General features: G+C 36.3%; 1 protein-coding gene across 5 annotated transcripts in view; it reads left to right on the top strand.

The window, feature by feature from the left end:
• The window catches only part of UBR2 (ubiquitin protein ligase E3 component n-recognin 2), a 91,914-nt gene that overhangs the window by 59,619 nt on the left and 14,264 nt on the right, over positions 1-18,031 (top strand). For 4 of the 5 annotated variants that reach the window (XM_016212734.2, XM_016212726.2, XM_016212729.2 and 1 more), the window contains 15 exons: positions 274-376; positions 1,124-1,172; positions 1,571-1,725; positions 2,668-2,770; positions 5,608-5,717; positions 5,825-5,905; positions 6,234-6,412; positions 7,418-7,617; positions 9,769-9,862; positions 10,466-10,627; positions 12,016-12,119; positions 12,765-12,843; positions 14,150-14,298; positions 14,936-14,991; positions 17,712-17,808. In XM_016212734.2, coding sequence (XP_016068220.2) covers positions 274-376; positions 1,124-1,172; positions 1,571-1,725; positions 2,668-2,770; positions 5,608-5,717; positions 5,825-5,905; positions 6,234-6,412; positions 7,418-7,617; positions 9,769-9,862; positions 10,466-10,627; positions 12,016-12,119; positions 12,765-12,843; positions 14,150-14,298; positions 14,936-14,991; positions 17,712-17,808 — 1,721 coding nt within the window. The remainder of the gene's footprint in view (positions 1-273; positions 377-1,123; positions 1,173-1,570; positions 1,726-2,667; positions 2,771-5,607; positions 5,718-5,824; positions 5,906-6,233; positions 6,413-7,417; positions 7,618-9,768; positions 9,863-10,465; positions 10,628-12,015; positions 12,120-12,764; positions 12,844-14,149; positions 14,299-14,935; positions 14,992-17,711; positions 17,809-18,031) is intronic. The other variant, XM_016212727.2, reaches the window with a different exon arrangement.

The raw sequence follows: 18,031 nt of genomic DNA on the forward strand, positions 1-18,031 counted from the left end.
CCCTGTTAGTCTTTGAATTGTTGCCACTGCGCTATCACATTCACTTGTCCAGTTAGGATTAACTCAGTGTGGACGTGCTAGATAAAATGGATGCATATAACGCTTTGCATGTAGATTGCCAATTTCACCCATAGAGAATGGTACTAGCGTACACTCACCAGCAATATATTGAGAATTCTGTTTTTATTCTATTTAAGACTTTCTCATGAAGTGTATGATTTTAGCAGTAATACTTTAAGGACCTTTTTTTTTCTTCTTTTTTTTTCTTCATAGGAAACCTGGATTAACAGGAAGAGGCATGTATGAACTGAAACCAGAGTGTGCCAAGGAGTTCAACTTATATTTCTATCACTTTTCAAGGGCAGAGCAGTCCAAGGTAATTGGGAAAATTAAAAGTGTTCTTGGGAAGAGTTGACTTGGGTGTTTTCGTTGTTTTAGTCTAAACAAAAGTTACTGCTTTTCACAGATTGAAAAAGGATACATTTTTATTGTAGGGAAATTGGAAAATATAGAAAACTACAAGAAGAAAATACAGGTTATAATAACACCACCTAACGTTTGGGTCATCCCCCCCTGTGTCTTGTGCATAGATACATAAGATCTATATGATTATATACATCCCCACACATGTATAACTGTATTTTATTTGCTTTTGAAGACAAATTTTCAACCTATATTATAAGCAGTTAGCTTATTTTATATTCATTTCATAATTGCTACAACTTAACATTGTGCTTTTCCATAATGATTTAGGAATTTTCCTAATTATCCTTAGCTAGTTAAATTTTGCCTTTTAGCAATCTACTCTTAAAATACTTTTTTCAATAAATGGCATTAAACAAAACTTAAACATGAAGCTTTTTGGTTTTTGATGCATGTCATAGAGCTCAAACCTAAATAGTTTTTGGTTTGTACATGTTTGCCCTGCATTTTATAGCAAGACAGAACCCATGGGGGGGGGGGTTGTTAATCTTGACATAGCAATTGGGGGCGGATTACAAAACTAAGGATAAAAATCTTCTAAAATCAGAAGATAATGTGACAAAGATTATGTCAGTAGTTTTGGGTATTAGGTTGTTTTGTATTACTAATTCTCTGTCCAAATTACTTTCCTTTTTGTTAGGCAGAGGAAGCTCAACGGAAATTGAAAAGACAAAATAGGGAAGATACAGGTATTTTTTCAAAATTCCCATGTCAGTCTCTTACTTATCAAACATGGTTTTCTATTGACACTGGTGAAGTGGGAGGTTTAAATATAAGCTTTCATAGTGAACATTCAAAGGACTAATAAATACGATGATATAGAAATAGTTGATACTGAGTCATCTCTTGGGTAATGGTTTTATCTCAAATTTTAAGAAATTTCTAGGGAAAAGAAAGGCTTTCCTTTGTACTGCTGTTATTTATGAAGCTCGTTTTATGCATTTGACTGTCCTTCAGGTAAAATACAGCTTTAAGATGTATGTTAATGAATAATTCTTTGGGTGAAGACTATCAAAGGTATATAATAAAGAGATAGTTTTTAAGCATCTTCCACAAAATAAACACACCATAATAACTTTATTTTCAGCACTCCCACCTCCAATTTTGCCTCCATTCTGCCCTCTGTTTGCAAGCCTGGTTAACATCTTGCAGTCAGATGTCATGTTGTACATCATGAGAACAATACTGCACTGGGCTGTAGAACATAATGGATATGCCTGGTCTGAGTCCATGCTGCAAAGGGTAGGTTTGAAGACATTTATTATTTATATGTTTTGTAGTAAAAGCCAAAATACTTTTGTCAGTATCTGTACACAGAAAACTTAAGGCAAATGTAGTGTTACCTTAATTGGAAATATATTATTACTGCTTTTGTGTCTGACAATAAAATACAAGCCTGACAGATTTTTTTATACCACATGGTCGTTATTAACTTGGTCCTGTTGGCCAATCTGTCTCTCATTGATTGGCCCTAATATGACATTCACTGCATGTCATTCAGGCTAACCTAGTTTTTCCACATCTGACAACCACAATAGCCCTACATGGGAAGGAAGATGCAGAGACACCACACACATATCTGCTTCAAAAATTGGAGAGCATGATAAGAGCAATGAAAATGCAGGTAGAGTCAGTGTAGTTATATTTTCTTAGAAGTCTGGTAAGGAATTTTTTGAAATATACTGAAGAACTGTGCGTATCTTTATAAATTATGTGGCATTAGAGATAAAATATGTCTCTTTCTGAGATGATTAAGATTTTTAGTTTATAGATACAGAAATTAAACTAGGTAGCATTGTAGACTAGATACTTACATGATAGGTGTTCACAGCTCTAATTATTTGGCCATTGATTCTTAGAAGATTTTTTAAGACTATAGGGAAAGTAAACTGAAAATTATATATTATTTGAATTGCTGGTCACATCTGGAAATAATTTTAACTTACCCTAAGAGTTTGACATTGAATTTTCTTCCAGCTGAAATAGAAATTGTTTCCTTGCTTTATTACAAAATGAACACAAGTTTGAATTTAATAAAAATTAATACTTCAAATTGTTTTTCATTGTGCTTAGTCTTTAATAGTTTGATTTATCTTTTTTCAGTAGTGAATTCTTTTTTATTTCTGATAAAAATATGTACTTGATTTTTGTTTTACTAAAAGTTACAAAACCTGTTTCTTTGAGGTGTTACATTTAATCGGAATGGCACTACAAGAAGAAAAACAGCATTTGGAGAATGTCATGGAAGAGCATGTAGTAACATTTACCTTCACTCAGAAGATATCAAGTATGTATACACTTTGATTTTAAATATGTAAGATAGCCTCTTTTATTTGCTCAATATATGTTCCAAATAGGTCATATTGAATCCAGATTTCTGAGGCTTATATATATTCATCTGTGTATTAAAGGTACTGTATTAGATCCTGGTATATTTTTATAAAAATACTTAGGCCCTATATATACCTAAAATAGATGAATTTTAATTCATAAACAGAAAATTTAAATCAATATAGCACATACATTTTAACTCTAAGATAATACTTTTTAAAACACAAAGTATACTACCAGGACTTCCCTCTAAATTGTTGATGTTATTTTATATAAACATTGAAAATTTAAAAATTAGCTATAAAGGATTAGATTATCATTTTATATAAAGTACTGTGACTTTTTTAAAAGGCCAGGGAGGTTTTTTACCTTTTTATTAAAAATATCAAACATAAGTTGAAGGAGTCATAAATATTCATATACCTACCACCTAGATTCAGTAGTTAGTATTTTACTATATTTGCTTTTAAAGTTGCACACTTTTTTGAACCATTTGTTTCAGACATCATACTATTTTGCCTCTAAAGAGAAGCTTTTGCTTTATAATTTTCAGAATAAGCAGTTGGTCTGATAGTTACTTGCAGGGGTGACAACTGTGAATCTTTTTGGTTAGGGTCGTCTTTGTTTTCATATTACAAGTTTTTTATTCAGGGTTTTATAGTCAGTTATAATCAGTATTCCTATTAATGCTCAAACTGCCAATTTTGGGCAGTGGGAGTCTGTTCAGTTGGCTTCTTTGTTCTTTTGACACAGTCTGTTAGCATTTGAGCACCACGTTGCTTTTGGGCATAAAAGATGACTGTCCCAGGCTCATCGTGAACTTTCTCTGCCCCAGACCGGCATCAACCATTTGCTGAGGTGTTTAAATGCTGAGGTGGTAAATAGGAATTTATGAATTCCCTGATTGCAAAGGATTGTTTCTATAACTTTGTTCAGTGTCGTGTTCTCTGCCATTTCTTCCTAAAAGATAACGACTGTGAGAATACCCGGCTCTGCTGGGAGGTGGGCAGGAACAGTTCTTGGTGCTGGTAGATCTGTTCCCCCTTTGCCCTCATCCAGTGAAGTGGGAGGGAGAGGGGAAACTGCCTTTTTTCGCTGAACACTATAGTCTTAGGTGCCAGCCTTTCCCTACTCTTCCCTGCCAGTATATCTTCCTATGGATTAACATTGTGTTTTTTGCCTTCTTTACTGCCAGTGCTTTTACTTTAGAATAACCACATGGAAAACTACCAAATTTCATTCATTCATCATTCCACAACCTTAGGTTCTCGCTCCCTCCCTTCCTCCCTTTTCTTCCTCTTAACAGTCATTTTCTCTGAACATTCTTGTTTCTCTTTAAACATTTAAAATAATTAAAGCACGCTATTTAAAATCATACCCCTAATGCACAACCACAGAACTTTAGATCTGGAACAATATTAAAGATCACATAGTTCAATCTCTCCTCTTAGGAAAGAGGAACATTTTGCTAGAATGTTAACACTTAAATCAAGAAAATCAGTATTACAGTGGGGAGAGAAGGGGACATCTGTAATACTTTCGACAATAAAGATAAATTTTTTTAAAAAAATAAGAATAAGAAAATAAGTAATTGGACATTTCTTAATATAAAACTAAATTAGCTAACATTGGATTAAATGTACTCTCTTAATTATATGGACTTGAGTCCTGGCAGGTGTGGCTCAGTGGTTAGAGTGTTGGCCTGCCCACCGAAGGGTCACAGGTTCGATTCCGGGTCAAGGGCATGTACCTAGGTTGCAGGTTCAGTCCCTGGCCTAGTGGGGGTGCATATGGGAAGCATCCAATCAATGTGTCTCTCTCTCTGCCCCCTCCCCCAACACACTCGAAAAATCCATGGAAAAAATATCCTACGGTGAGGATTAACAACAACCAAAAACAGAATATGGTCTTAAGCCCTGGCCATTGTGGCTCATTTGGTTGAGCATTTTCCTGTGCACCAAAAGGTGACTGGTTCAATCCAGTCAGGTCACATGCCCAGCTTGTGGACTCAGTCCCCAGCCATGGGTCCTGCAGGAGACAGCCGATCGCTTTCTCCCTCCCTCCCTCCCTTCCCCTCCCTAAAATCAATAAAAACGTTATGGACTTGATTTTTATGTCCTTTTCTCAAATAAAGAAATAATCCATAGCCTGGCTGGCGTGTCTCAGCAGTTGAGCATTAGCCTCTCATCCAGGAGATCGTGGTTCAATTTTCCAGTCGGCGCATGCCCAGGTTTCAGGCTCAGTCCCCAGCAGGGCCCGTGCAGGAGGCAGCCAATCAGTGACTCTCATCATTGATGTTTCTCTCTCTCTCCCTTTGCCTTCCTCTCTCTAAATCAATAAAGATATATATTTTAAAAATGAAAATAAAGAATCTTTAAAAAGAAAGAATTCATAAAGGAAGAACTTTTTTTATTTAGGTTTTATTAAAGAAAAGGTCAAGGCAAATAGATATATTTAAACACAAGTGCCACCCCTGTAATCCTAATTCATTTTATAGAATCTCAGGTAGACTTTTTAGCTAAGCTTTTATTTAATTTTGCTAGAGACTATGTTAGAATAATCATTTGGTATAAGATGTCAACTTTGAAAGATTAAAGCATTCTAGTTGTTAACTTGTTTATGAAGTACAGATACGTCACATTCTCAAGAAGTACTGAAAATCTCTAATGAGTAGAGCTGAAATCAGATGATAGGCAAATGAAGTTATAAGCAACTTCATTCATCTTCTGGTGAATAGTAATAAGCGCTACAAAGTGTTAGCTGTTGTTATTGTGTTATTTTTTTCCACCCTAGAACCTGGTGAAGCACCAAACAACTCCCCCAGCATACTAGCAATGCTGGAAACACTGCAGAACGCTCCCTACCTGGAAGTCCACAAAGACATGATTAAGTGGATATTAAAGGTAAAATTTTCTGCATCACTCTTGTTTTTTGTGAGAAACATTAAATATTTATTTTAAATTTTGGTAGTGTTTTATAACTTCAGAATAACTGTTACTTTTTTTCATAGACTTTTAATGCTATTAAGAAAATGAGGAAGAGTTCATCCTCCAGTTCTGTGGCAGAGACTGAAGGAACAATAATGGAAGAGGTATAAGAAATAAAGTGTGGTAACAACAAAAAATTGTAGCAAATTCACTATTTAAATTTATTTGCAGTAAGTTAATAGTTGATATTATTCACAAAAATGTAAATTCCAAGAAATGTGCCACTATTTATCTTTATTAGTTTTAGCAATTTTTTTCTTCTGCCCTTTTTTTTTTTTTTTTTTAACATGTTAGGTTGATTAAGAAATCTTTTGTTTAGAAAAGTGAGATTGTAGAGTAGTTTTTAGTATTTACAATAAAGATATTTCTGTTGGGGGGAGCGGAATGTGCTTTTAGCATTTAATGGTCTAATTAAATGAAGCATAATTTCAGAGTTCAAGAGACAAAGACAAAGCTGAGAGGAAGAGAAAAGCTGAGATTGCCAGACTGCGCAGAGAAAAGGTCATGGCCCAGATGTCTGAAATGCAGAGGAACTTTATTGACGAGAACAAAGACCTGTTCCAGCAGACATTAGCAGAGGATGCCTCTCACTCTGCTGTTCTTGATAACAGGTAAAAAATTTTTAAATCAACATTTTTAACCTCCTTACCATTGGTTCTCAACTGGGGAAGAATTTTTTGTTCCCTATAAGTACATTTTTAATCCTGAAGTAATTTAGAAGATTGATGGGTAAATTTTGTGGCTTATAGTTAGAAGAATTAATCTTAGAAATCTAAGTTTTTAGTATGTGTTTTTGAGTGTATCTCTGACTATAGATAATTAATGTGTATGCTAAAGATGTTATACAGAAGACTCTTGACAGTCATAAAAGAGAGTGGCCGGTGTTGCTCAGTGGTTAGAGCTTTGTCCCACACACCGAAGGATTCCAGGTTCAATTCCTGGTCAAGGGCATGTTCCTGAGTTGCTGGTTTGATCCCTGACCCCTGTCGGCCAATCGATGAGTCTCACATCGATGTTTCTCTCTTTCTCTCCCTCTCCCCACCTCCCTCTCTCTCTTCCACTGTCTCAAAAAAACCAATGGAAAAAAAATTTCCTCAGGTGAGGATTAAAAACAACAAACGAAAGAGTGAGTACACTGGGCTTAGTTAACTAAGTATATGGCTTCTGTTTTGCATATTGTATGCTCTGTGAATTAAAGGAGATGGTTTGATACGTATAAGAGACTTCTGGCAATTTAAGGCATCAAAACCGTGTGTGTTTAATATGTGCATACCTGGCATATACTGTTTTATGATTATATAGAAACTTCTATTTTTGTTCGTTTGTTTTTGTTTTTTCAATCCTCACCTGATGATATTTTTCCATTGCTTTTCAGAGAGAGTGTAAGGGGGAAAGAGAGAGATACATCGATGTGAGAGAGACACACTGATTAATTGCCTCCCGCATGTACCTTCACCAGGGCAGGGATCGAATCTGCAGCCAAGGTACATGGCCTTGGCTGGAATTGAACCCAGGACACTTCAGTCCGTGGGTCGACGCTCAAACCACTAAGCAAAACTGTCCAGAGCTAGAAACTTCTTAAGCTCATTAATTATATTCATGACCTTTCATTGCAGCCCTGTGGTGTCAGATATGACACTTACAGCATTGGGCCCAGCACAAACTCAGGTCCCTAAACAAAGACAATTTGTTACCTGTATATTGTGTCAAGAGGAGCAAGAGGTGAAGGTGGAAAGCAAGGCAATGGTCCTAGCAGCATTTGTTCAAAGATCAACTGTATTATCAAAAAACAGAAGTAAAGTCATTCAGGATCCAGGTAAGTCATAGCCTGATCCTCTCCTCCTTTTAATAATGACTGCCCTTTAGCGTGTGTGGTGATATTCGGAAATTTTATTAAGCTAATAACTCCGTAGGCCTGGTGGTATCTTAGGTAACTTAGGCAGAAATTCCCCATTTGACAGATATGGAAACATTGCAGAAGGCTAAATGTCATGCCTGAATCACACAGCTGGTAAATAGCAGGGATTAAAGGAAAGTTTTTCTTTGTGCTATAACATTAACATGCTTTGGTACTTAACAATCATCCCCATTCTTCAACACACTTATAAATTGGTTGACACACTGAAATCACAATTATTTTGTCTCATGGATAGATCCAAACTGTACTCTTCTGAGAATAGTTGTGTGAGTTACCTATGTGAGAAGCAATCATTGAGCCAAATTCTGACTTAGATTAGTAATAATATCTCAGATAGGGTTCCTCAGAAAGCAGATTCTTGAGATAGAGGTTACTGTACAGAACATTTATTAGGGAGAGCCTTGGCATCAACATGTGTGGAACGGAGGAGAAGGAAGCAGATTTGGGCAAGGGAGAAGTTAAGCTGTCACAAAAAGCCCTCAGATGGTCCCATGGGAGCTCTGCAGCCGAATGGCCCTTCAGAAGTGTCCTAAGTTGGGGCAAGGGGGCTGGGGCTTTGCACCTGGAAACTGATCGGTCCTCTGGAAAGAGGTATGAACTTCAAAGCAGTCATCCCTTAAAGAGGAGTGACAGTTGAGTACCTTCCAGCTGCTGAGGGAGTAAGTCATTCATTCCTGCAGGGCACCTAGGTGCACATCATTGTGTCCGCCACAGACACATTATGTCTCTACTCTTAGAGTTGTTTATTTGTGCATATGCCTCAACAGTGCCAGTAAACTTCTTGAGAGTAGGAACTGTCTTTGGAATTTCCAGAGCACTTAGGTAGCAAGTACCTTTCACATTGTAGGATTGAAAGGAGGCTTGAAAACCCACTGGTAAGCTTGCCTTTTCTCTATAAGGAAAGTCTGCACAGGGTGACCCTCAAGCACCTAGTTAGGAAATATTGGTCTGTTTTCATCTTTTAAAATGGTCATTTCAACTAGGCAATTTATAATTTCATTCCAGGTCAGAGATAAAGTTGCCAAGTTTATTTTACAAACTTTGGCTGGCTATAAGCTGATTTTCCTTGTGCTATGACATTTTTAGTATTGTATAAAGCAAATTGAAACATGAGTAATTCTTTTTAGAATGTTACGGGGGGGAGAAGAATGTTATGGAATTTCTAAGATTATACTAATTTACACAGAGAACTCAAAAAATTCCTAAAGAAACCAGGCACCCATCTTATTGTTGTCTTCATTTTTCATCTCCTTTGACTATAAAAAATTGGCACCAGAGCAGAAACTGATTTGCCCTTTTCCCTACCTCAGGTCTGGAGTGTTGTGCAGGATGTTTTGCTCTGGTCCAGTGATTGTGATTCATCTCTGCATGGGTGTCATTAGGCAGAATCTCCTCTAGGGAGCGCCCCATTACTGCCAAAACATCTTTTTTGCTAGAGATCACTGTGACCCAGCTGCCCTGAAATTGTTAAACACCGCCCCATAAAGAATATCCCTTTTACTGAGCTCAGGGCTTTTGGAGGGAATGGGAGTCTCTCGGTGCCCCAAGAGTCTGAAATGTTCAAAAGATTAGATATACTTAAATACAGAATTCCAATTTTAGTTAACAGTTCAGGGATGTTTTATTTGCTCAGGGCGATGAAAGTTAGAGGATCCTGCTTTCTAAATAATCCAGAGGGCCCAGCCAGGTGTGGCTCAGCGGTTGAGCATTGACCTAGGATCCAGGAGATCAGGGTTCGATTCCCGGTCAGGGCACATGCCCGGGTTGCGGGCTGCAGCAGATCAATGTCTCTCTTATCATTGATGTTTCTAGCTCTCTCTCTCTCCTCTTCCTTCCTCTCTCTGAAATCAATAAAGATATATTTTTTAAAAATAAATAAATAATCCAGAGGCTTGCATAAATTATTGGTATCTCAAAGGAAAGGAATAAACTAGCATTTTATTTCAAGTTTACAAGTCCTTATCAAGGATTTCACAAAGCAAAGTTTTACATTTGTTATGGGAAAATTAAATGCTTGGCTCTTTTGTTTTTGTTTGTTTTGTAATGCAGAAAAATATGATCCATTATTCATGCACCCTGATCTGTCCTGCGGAACACACACTGGTAGCTGTGGACATATTATGCATGCCCATTGTTGGCAAAGGTAACATATTCTTAATATTAGTCAAGAGAAGCTTCTTTGAAAGCTCAAAGTTGAATTTTTATATAAAAGAAATTCCATTCTAGAAAACGGGAAAAAGAACTAAAGATATTAAAGAAAAACTTGACATCACTTCCTAATAAGTAATAATCGAAATTGATTTGCTTTGTCATACATGTAAAGGAGTGACAGAAATTTCATAGTGTATCAGATATATGTTTTAATGTGGGGATCTGTGGCAGCTAACAAACTGGATGAAGAAAAAGATTTTTACAGTGGGATATACCCTAGAAGACTAATGTCTTTCGAAGGTGAACAACTCTTGATGCTGAAGGCGTTAGCCTTGTTGCTTCCTGAGATGGTCATGGCTCCCTGAGCTAAGTTGGTATAGCCTCACACTTTCCTGTTTTAGAACCCTTAGAGCCCATTTTGATAATTAAAGCAACTTAAAAATTAAAGTACTAGTATTAAAAATAATTCAGTTCTTTTTAAGATTTTTATTTTTGCATTATTTGTGAAAACAAGTTATTTAAAATGTTGAGGCTTATGGTTCTTATTGAAAAAAATTACCGTTGTTTTGATACCTCATGTTTTCTAATTGTAAAGGTATTTTGATTCCGTTCAAGCTAAAGAACAGCGAAGGCAACAGAGATTACGCTTACATACAAGCTACGATGTAGAAAATGGAGAATTCCTTTGTCCCCTTTGTGAGTGCTTGAGTAACACTGTTATTCCTCTGCTGCTTCCTCCAAGAAATATTTTTAACAAGTAAGTTTTGGCTCAGAAAACCTTTATATCAAAGCAGTAGTTGTCTTTGAAGACAATGAAATAATAGACCAGAGCAGGGGAATCACTCCAGATAATTGTATAATGTTTTCCAGACACTTTTCAAACTGTTTATTTAGTCATTTCTTTTAGCAGGCCTGTAAAATATGATTTGGGTTTTTAGAAAGGAATAGGCCAAAATTTAACAGTTTCTTGTTTACCCATAGACACTGTTAGAAGATATAAAATCCCTTGTGTATTCATGAAAACTGTCTGTATTTTTAGGATCCTGCTTTAAATATCTCCCTCCCTCATACTTTTCAAGAGGTGCTCAGTAAATTGATAGAGAAATAGTGGAGGCTCAAACTGACTTTATTGAATATTCTAACAATTAAATATAATTTTTTGCAAATTACTGTCTGATAATAGTTTCAGGAATTGAGCCAAACAATGGAAATCTGTTGGTGTATTTAAAATGGAAAATTTTTGTCATTTCATAATTTTTAGGGTGCCTCTAGTTAATAGGTATAACTTATTTTAAAATATGAATTTAATACTGTCTACTATTTTAATCTGATTTTCATTTCTCTGTTTAGACTTATGGTATCTACATGAACATGAAATACTAATTTAATTTTATGAATATGAATCATCAATTTCTGTGCTATTTGGATTCAATTCAAAGCAAAGTCAATTTTTTTCTCTTCAATACAGGAGTTAAAACTATGTCTTAATTTATGCTACCACAAATGTTCTTTAAATACTGTTAGATTTGAGTATAAGTTCATGCTTTTTAATCACAAAAGAAAGTCATGGTACTGACTTACCTGCATTTGAACTGATAAATTAAACATTGTTAGATTAAGGATTCACTACATAGAAGGAGAAAAGAAACACCTTTGTTGGTTTAGGTTTTGTATTTTTTCCATGAGAGCCAATTATGACATAGTCATGAAGAACACAGGCTTTAGAGTCTGATATAACTGGGTTTGAATACCAGATCTGTTCCTTATATGGCCTAGTCAAGTTACATAGCTCTAAACCTCAGTTTCCTCATCTGTAAAATGGGAACAGTAATATAACTTGTTTCATATGAATATTTTGAGAATTAAATCTAATGCTATTAAGTGCTTGTCACATAATAAGCACTCAATAAATATTGGTGGTGGTATGGTGACTATGATATGTAAGAAATGCTTGCAAATTCCAGTACTGAAAAAAGTGAAGCTTTTGACAAATAATGTCATTAGCATCATAGTAACAAACAATATATTTTTATTTCCATTGGCAAAAATGTTTAAAATATGCCCATGATCATTTAAGGAGTCTTTCTGTATCTTAAACTAAACAATAACAACAAACTACTAAATACTCTTTATAATCTTTTCTAGCAGATTAAATTTTTCAGACCAACCAAATCTAACTCAGTGGATTAGAACCGTATCTCAGCAGATAAAAGCATTACAGATTCTTAGGAAAGAGGAAAGTATTCCAAGTAAGTTCTGATAATCTGCATTCATTTTTCCCCAAAGTCCAGAAAGAATTATTTAAGAAAATTTTTTAAATGAAACCTCTCATTTTCAAATTTTATTTACTTTAATTTTGTCTTAATGAACTAAATTTGACTTGACTATGTTACTTCTTATTCCTTGAAAACCCACAGGCTTATGTGAAGTTTATAATAAATACTTCTCCCGTATTCCCCCATATTACTGAAGAGCTTCTTGGGGTGGGGGAATGTAACTGACTATTGCACAGCTAGCTTTCATTGTCAGTGGGCTTACTCATTTTAGTGTTGGCATTACCAAAGGCTTTCCAAGTTCCACAACGTCCACTGCAATTATGACCTCAGGGAAAGCATCTGAGCAGAATTTGTATCATTGATTTTTATAAAAACAAAACAGCATACTCCCCCTTTTCCCACCTTCCCTAGCTGTGTTCTAGTATTAGGAAAAGCACAGACAGTCAGAGCAATGGTGTTTCTCATGCTGTGAATGCATGTTATATAAGTTTTTATTATTGGAAATTTTTCCTATTGTTTCTAAGTTTTTTGACCTATATTTAGAATGAAATTTATGTTGGAAATTCACAGAAATATTGTGGACTGATGAATAATAATATGAAATACTTGTTTCTATAGATATTGCCTCTTCAAAGAATTCAGAAAATATGGATGAATTGCAGCTCCCTGAAGGGTTTAGGCCTGATTTTCATCCTAAGTGAGTATTTTATTTTATTCCTTTCAAGTTTGGCCCACTTGAACTGAAAAACTTAAGTTAGCCAGGGAACAAAATATTATAGGACATTGATCTTGAATTCTGAGGTTTAATCATTACATGATGATATTTATTGTGGGTATATTGATCAGAACTTAAGACCCATGTAGCATGTTTAATTCCCACCAACCTCTCCTAGTCCACATTGCTGACTCCCTGTTATACCCCTTTATCTGGCTTTCCTTGACTACACCTCATCAGTTCATCAAATCCAAACTGCTCAGCTCCCTCACCAAGTCCTATGCTTTCCTTCTCATCTCCATATTTCTGTTTATGGCCCCACCAACTTCTCAATAACTCAGGATCAAAACCGGAGTATTTTTACCATCTTTAAGCCCATAGCCCATTAGTTATAAAGTATAGCATAGATTATAGAGCTAGACTGCTCAGTTAGGTTCCTAGTATCACTGCTTATTAGCTGTGCTGCTGTGCAAATTGCTTGACCTCTCTGCACCCCAGGTTCCTCATCTGTAAAGTATTATGAGGATAGAGTGACATAATACATGTAAAGCCACCTGGAAGTTATTCCTGGCATAAGGAACTCAATAAAAATAGCGCTGAAAGTCTTAAATAGAAAAATCATCAGTCCTGTGCCTCCCACATTCCCCCTCCCTGTTCCCAGCCCTACTGTTTACTTCCCTATTTCTAGTTAAAATGCTTAGTTAGCTTCTCTCTTGATTTATCATTTCTAAACAGTAGTTTCTCTTGACTGGCTAGCAATTTAGTATTTAGCTCTTACCTCTGCCCTATCCACTGCTCCTTACCAGTCTTCCGGTTAGAGTTCTGTCACAATTTTTGGTTAAATCAGTTGGCAGTTTTTACATTATAATTGTTTCTACTGATATAAGTTAAACATTATAATATAATTTTTTTTCTTTTACAATTGTCTTTCCTGTGGTTAATATTGACCTTGTTTTTTCCATGTACTTGGTTTTCTATAGGTGTTACTTTTTTCCCCCTAAATGCTGCAATAGATCTTTCAGATGCCTAGCAATAGCTTTTCTGAGTGCTCAGACCCCTACTCCCACAGCCTCTGTACTCCCGCACCAGTCAAGACAGGACACAGCTGTCACCCTGAGACTTCCTCTTATTTGGCTGGATCTCCTATTCTCCTCTTTCCCAATTTGCATACAACTGTCTTTATATAGGTTAAGTCATTCAGTTCCAACATAGCAAATAGCTGTTAAAAATCTGAAACATTTTATGTGAGCACATTGTTTTGAGCTAACCCTGTATGTGTTCACTTCAGGAACCCTTATTCTGATAGCATAAAAGAAATGCTAACAACATTTGGAACTGCTACTTACAAGGTGGGACTAAAGGTCCATCCCAATGAAGAAGACCCCCGTGTGCCCATAATGTGTTGGGGTAGTTGTGCATACACCATCCAAAGCATAGGTAAGAAATTTAAAGTTGTGTCTGTTGTTAAGTCACAAGCATACATGGACATGCATTATGTGTAGAAACCTGTATTTACATGACACATTTAAAGTAGGCAACAGCCGTAGCCAGTTTGGCTCAGTGGACAGCACATTGGCCTGTGGACTGATTCCGGCCAAGGGCACGTACCTCTGTGACAGCCTCAATCCTCGGCCTGGTTGGGGCGCAGGTGGGAGGCAAGCAATCGATGTTTCTCTGTTTCTCTACCTCTTCCACCCTCTCTGAAAAGCAATGGAAAAAATATCCTCGGGTGAGGATGAAAATAATAATAATAATAAAGTAGGCAACAATGTGAAGAAACAGCATAAAAACTTTGAAGTAGAAAATGTAGCATACTGACAGAGTACTAGGTTGGCAGTTTGTACATTAGCCACAACAACAGAGAACTCATTTTGGTGGGGGTTTTAGCTTCTTGTCATTTGAGGGAATGTGTTTTCATTTTTACTTTTCATCCAGAGTTAATTCTTGTATAACTTGAAATTTTCAAAACCTGACAATATTGTGCTTTCTACCAAAGAATTTTTTTTACTATTTTTTGAAATTGTGAAATATACATAACATAAAATTTACTATCTTAATCATTTTTAATCTGCAGAAAGAATTTTAAGTGATGAAGATAAACCATTATTTGGCCCCTTGCCTTGCAGACTGGTAAGTTGTTTACTCTGTTCACAGAATGGTAGAGTGAAAATTCTGTGGTTCTGCTGTCTTTAAAGCTTAGAAACCTGAATTGGTTATTTAAGCAGAGCTTTACTAACTTCATAGTAAAACCTATTTTCTGTAATGATATTGAAGAAGGTAATGTTTGTGGTTTAATTTCTCATTTTTCTTTTAAATAGACTTTGGCTCTTTTCATCTAGAGCTCTTGGTTAAACACATGAAAAGATGGGGAAGAAACTAAAAACAGAGTGCTTGTCCTTGAATATATAATGCTATAATTAGAAATATAAAACAGAACACACCCTCTAGCACATTTGACTATCTTTCATAACCAACATTTACATTAAGTAGATATTAATGTGAAAACAGTCCATTTAATGCCTAAAACGAAGAAGGGGAATGTACAGTCAGAGATTGCTAATTTTTGTAGTGTAACTAGTGTCAGGTAGATCATAAAATTATCTTTAAGAGTAAAATCATGTAATTTGATTCTTGTGGAATTGCCTGGGCAACTTTTGATATCTTGCTCTCCAGTGTATATCATCAGTTTGGCTCAAATAAACTCATAAGAATTCTCAAAAAAAAAAAATGCCTAGTATCTACCACGGGTCAGTTAAATCAGAGTCTCTGGAGATGGACCCAAGGCATTAATGTTTTTTGAAAGCTCCCAGAAGCCAGGATTGAGAACCACTGATATAAGAACCTTACTAACCAAAGAACAAAAACCAGTATAGATCTACCTCGGAGATACTGTAGGTTCTATCCCAGACCATCACCATAAATCGAGTATCACAGTAAAGCAAGTCACATAAATTTTTTTATTTCCCAGGTACATAAAAGTTATGTTTACACTATATTATAATGTTAAGTGTGCAGTAGCATTATGTCTTAAAACAGTTTACATACTTTAATTTTAAAATACTTATTACTAAAAAATGGTAAGCATCATCTAAGCCTTCAGCAAGTAGTCTTTTTGCTGGTAGAGAATCTTGACTCAGTGTTGCCGGTCCTGCTGACCGGACGAGTGGTGGTTGCTGAAGGTTGGGGTGCTGCGGCAATCTCTTAAAATAAGACAATGATGTTTGCTGCATCCGTTGACTATTCCTTTTACTCGAACACTTAGAGGCATTGTAGGGATATTAATTGGCCTGATCTCAATATTGGGGCAGGGGATTTGGAGGCCCAAGGAGAAGGAGAAAGATGAGGGAATGTCTAGTCAGCAGTCAGAACATTCACAACAGCCCTGGCTGGTGTGGCTCAGTTGGTTGAGCTGTGTCCTGGGCCGCCGGTTCAGTTCTCGGTCAGGGCACATGCCTGGGTTGTGAGCTCGATCTCCAGAAGGGGGTATGCAGGAGGCAGCCAGTCGTTTCTCTCTCTCCCTCCTTCTCCTTTCCTCTCTCTGAAATGAATAAAAACATATTTTTTAAAAATTTAAAAAAAAAAAAAAAAAAGCCTACTGAATTGGAGAAGATACTCACAAGTGATAACATCTGATTAGGGATTAATATCCAAAATACTACATCAGGAACTCATACAGCTTAGGGGTGAACTTCTGTTTTCCTGATTCCTACTCTTCAAACCTGATGTATTTCTCCACTCACCTTCCGCTCCTGTATCAGAGGATAAGGGACCTTGGGGTAAGGTGGCTTATCCTTCCACCTTTTATCTGAAATGCTTCGCCTTTCCATCAGTTAGTTAGCCCTTCTTTTCCCTTCCCCTCTCCTGGCACTTCCCTGTGGACAAGTGTGCTCTGTAATCCTCCTCTGACTCTTGCCCTCAGTGTTATCTCTCTTCCTTCTGTCTGTGACCCTAGTCATTCCTTTTTATGACCAAGCCATTTTAAAGCATATTTCATTTTATTTCACCATGCAATGAAAAATGTTTAAATACAGATAAGAAATAGCCCTGGCCAGATAGTTCTGTTGGTTAGAGTGTCATCCCGGTATGCCAAGGTTGCAGGTTTGATCTCCAGTCTGGGCACATACAAGAATCAACCAATAAATGCATAAATAAGTGGAATAAGAAATCGATATTTCTCTCTTTTTGTCTTCCTACCCCCTCCCTCCCTTCTACTTTCTAAAATCAATATATAAAAATTTTTTTAAAAAGAAAGGGCACCTACAATTTTTAATTTCATATCAAGAAAGAGAAAGAAATTTTATGCACAGCAAAACTTCCTGAAACAATAGTGTTTACTGTGACTCCAATTTCTTGCTAAACCTAACCCTTCAACTTTTCAACTCACTGCAATTTGTTCTTCCACCCAAGACTTTTCACTCTTGGGAAACAGCTGTTACCAAGTTCACCAAATGATCTCATTATCCTTGAGGGTGAGCATTTTTTTAGCCCTTATTTGACGTTTCTGTTTACTTAATTTTGTTAACTACTTCCTCCTGAAACTCATTTTCTCTCTTGATTTCTGTGACATTTCTGGTTTTCTCCTTACTCTCTGGTGGCTCCTTCTCAGTCTGCCCCCCATCCTCTAAATGTTTTAAACCCCCGGAGTTTGGCCCATGACCCTCCTCTCTCTCTAAAATCAATAAAAACTTTTTTTTTTAACGATGTCATAGATTCAGTTGCATACCATCTAGAGAGATTTCATTGTGCGTGTAGCTTTGCTTCGGTTGGCTGTGCTTTGCACTAGCAGTCCTCAAAGAAGAGAACTACTTATGCTGGCTGCTTTGTTAATTGTGTCGATTGCTTCATTTCAGGATGACTGTCTTAGGTCACTAACAAGATTCGCTGCAGCGCATTGGACAGTGGCATTACTTTCAGTGGTGCAAGGACACTTTTGTAAACTTTTTGCATGTGAGTATTAATACATGTGCTATAGATGTTATCTTAATTTTTCATCTGTAATTTTGTTTTTAGTCATGCAACTTCTCTCCATTATGAGAAGTATTTTGGTAGTATTGTTTCTTTTATGTACAAATTGTAGCTTACAAATTCATATATATCTTGCAAAAAGATAATTGTAAACTAGGTTAGATACATTTTTTAAATAATACTTAGGTTGGCATAGGGAATGTGC

The sequence above is a fragment of the Miniopterus natalensis genome, chromosome 5 (assembly GCF_054644295.1).
Source record: "Miniopterus natalensis isolate mMinNat1 chromosome 5, mMinNat1.hap1, whole genome shotgun sequence".
In the NCBI taxonomy this organism is placed as follows: domain Eukaryota; kingdom Metazoa; phylum Chordata; class Mammalia; order Chiroptera; family Miniopteridae; genus Miniopterus; species Miniopterus natalensis.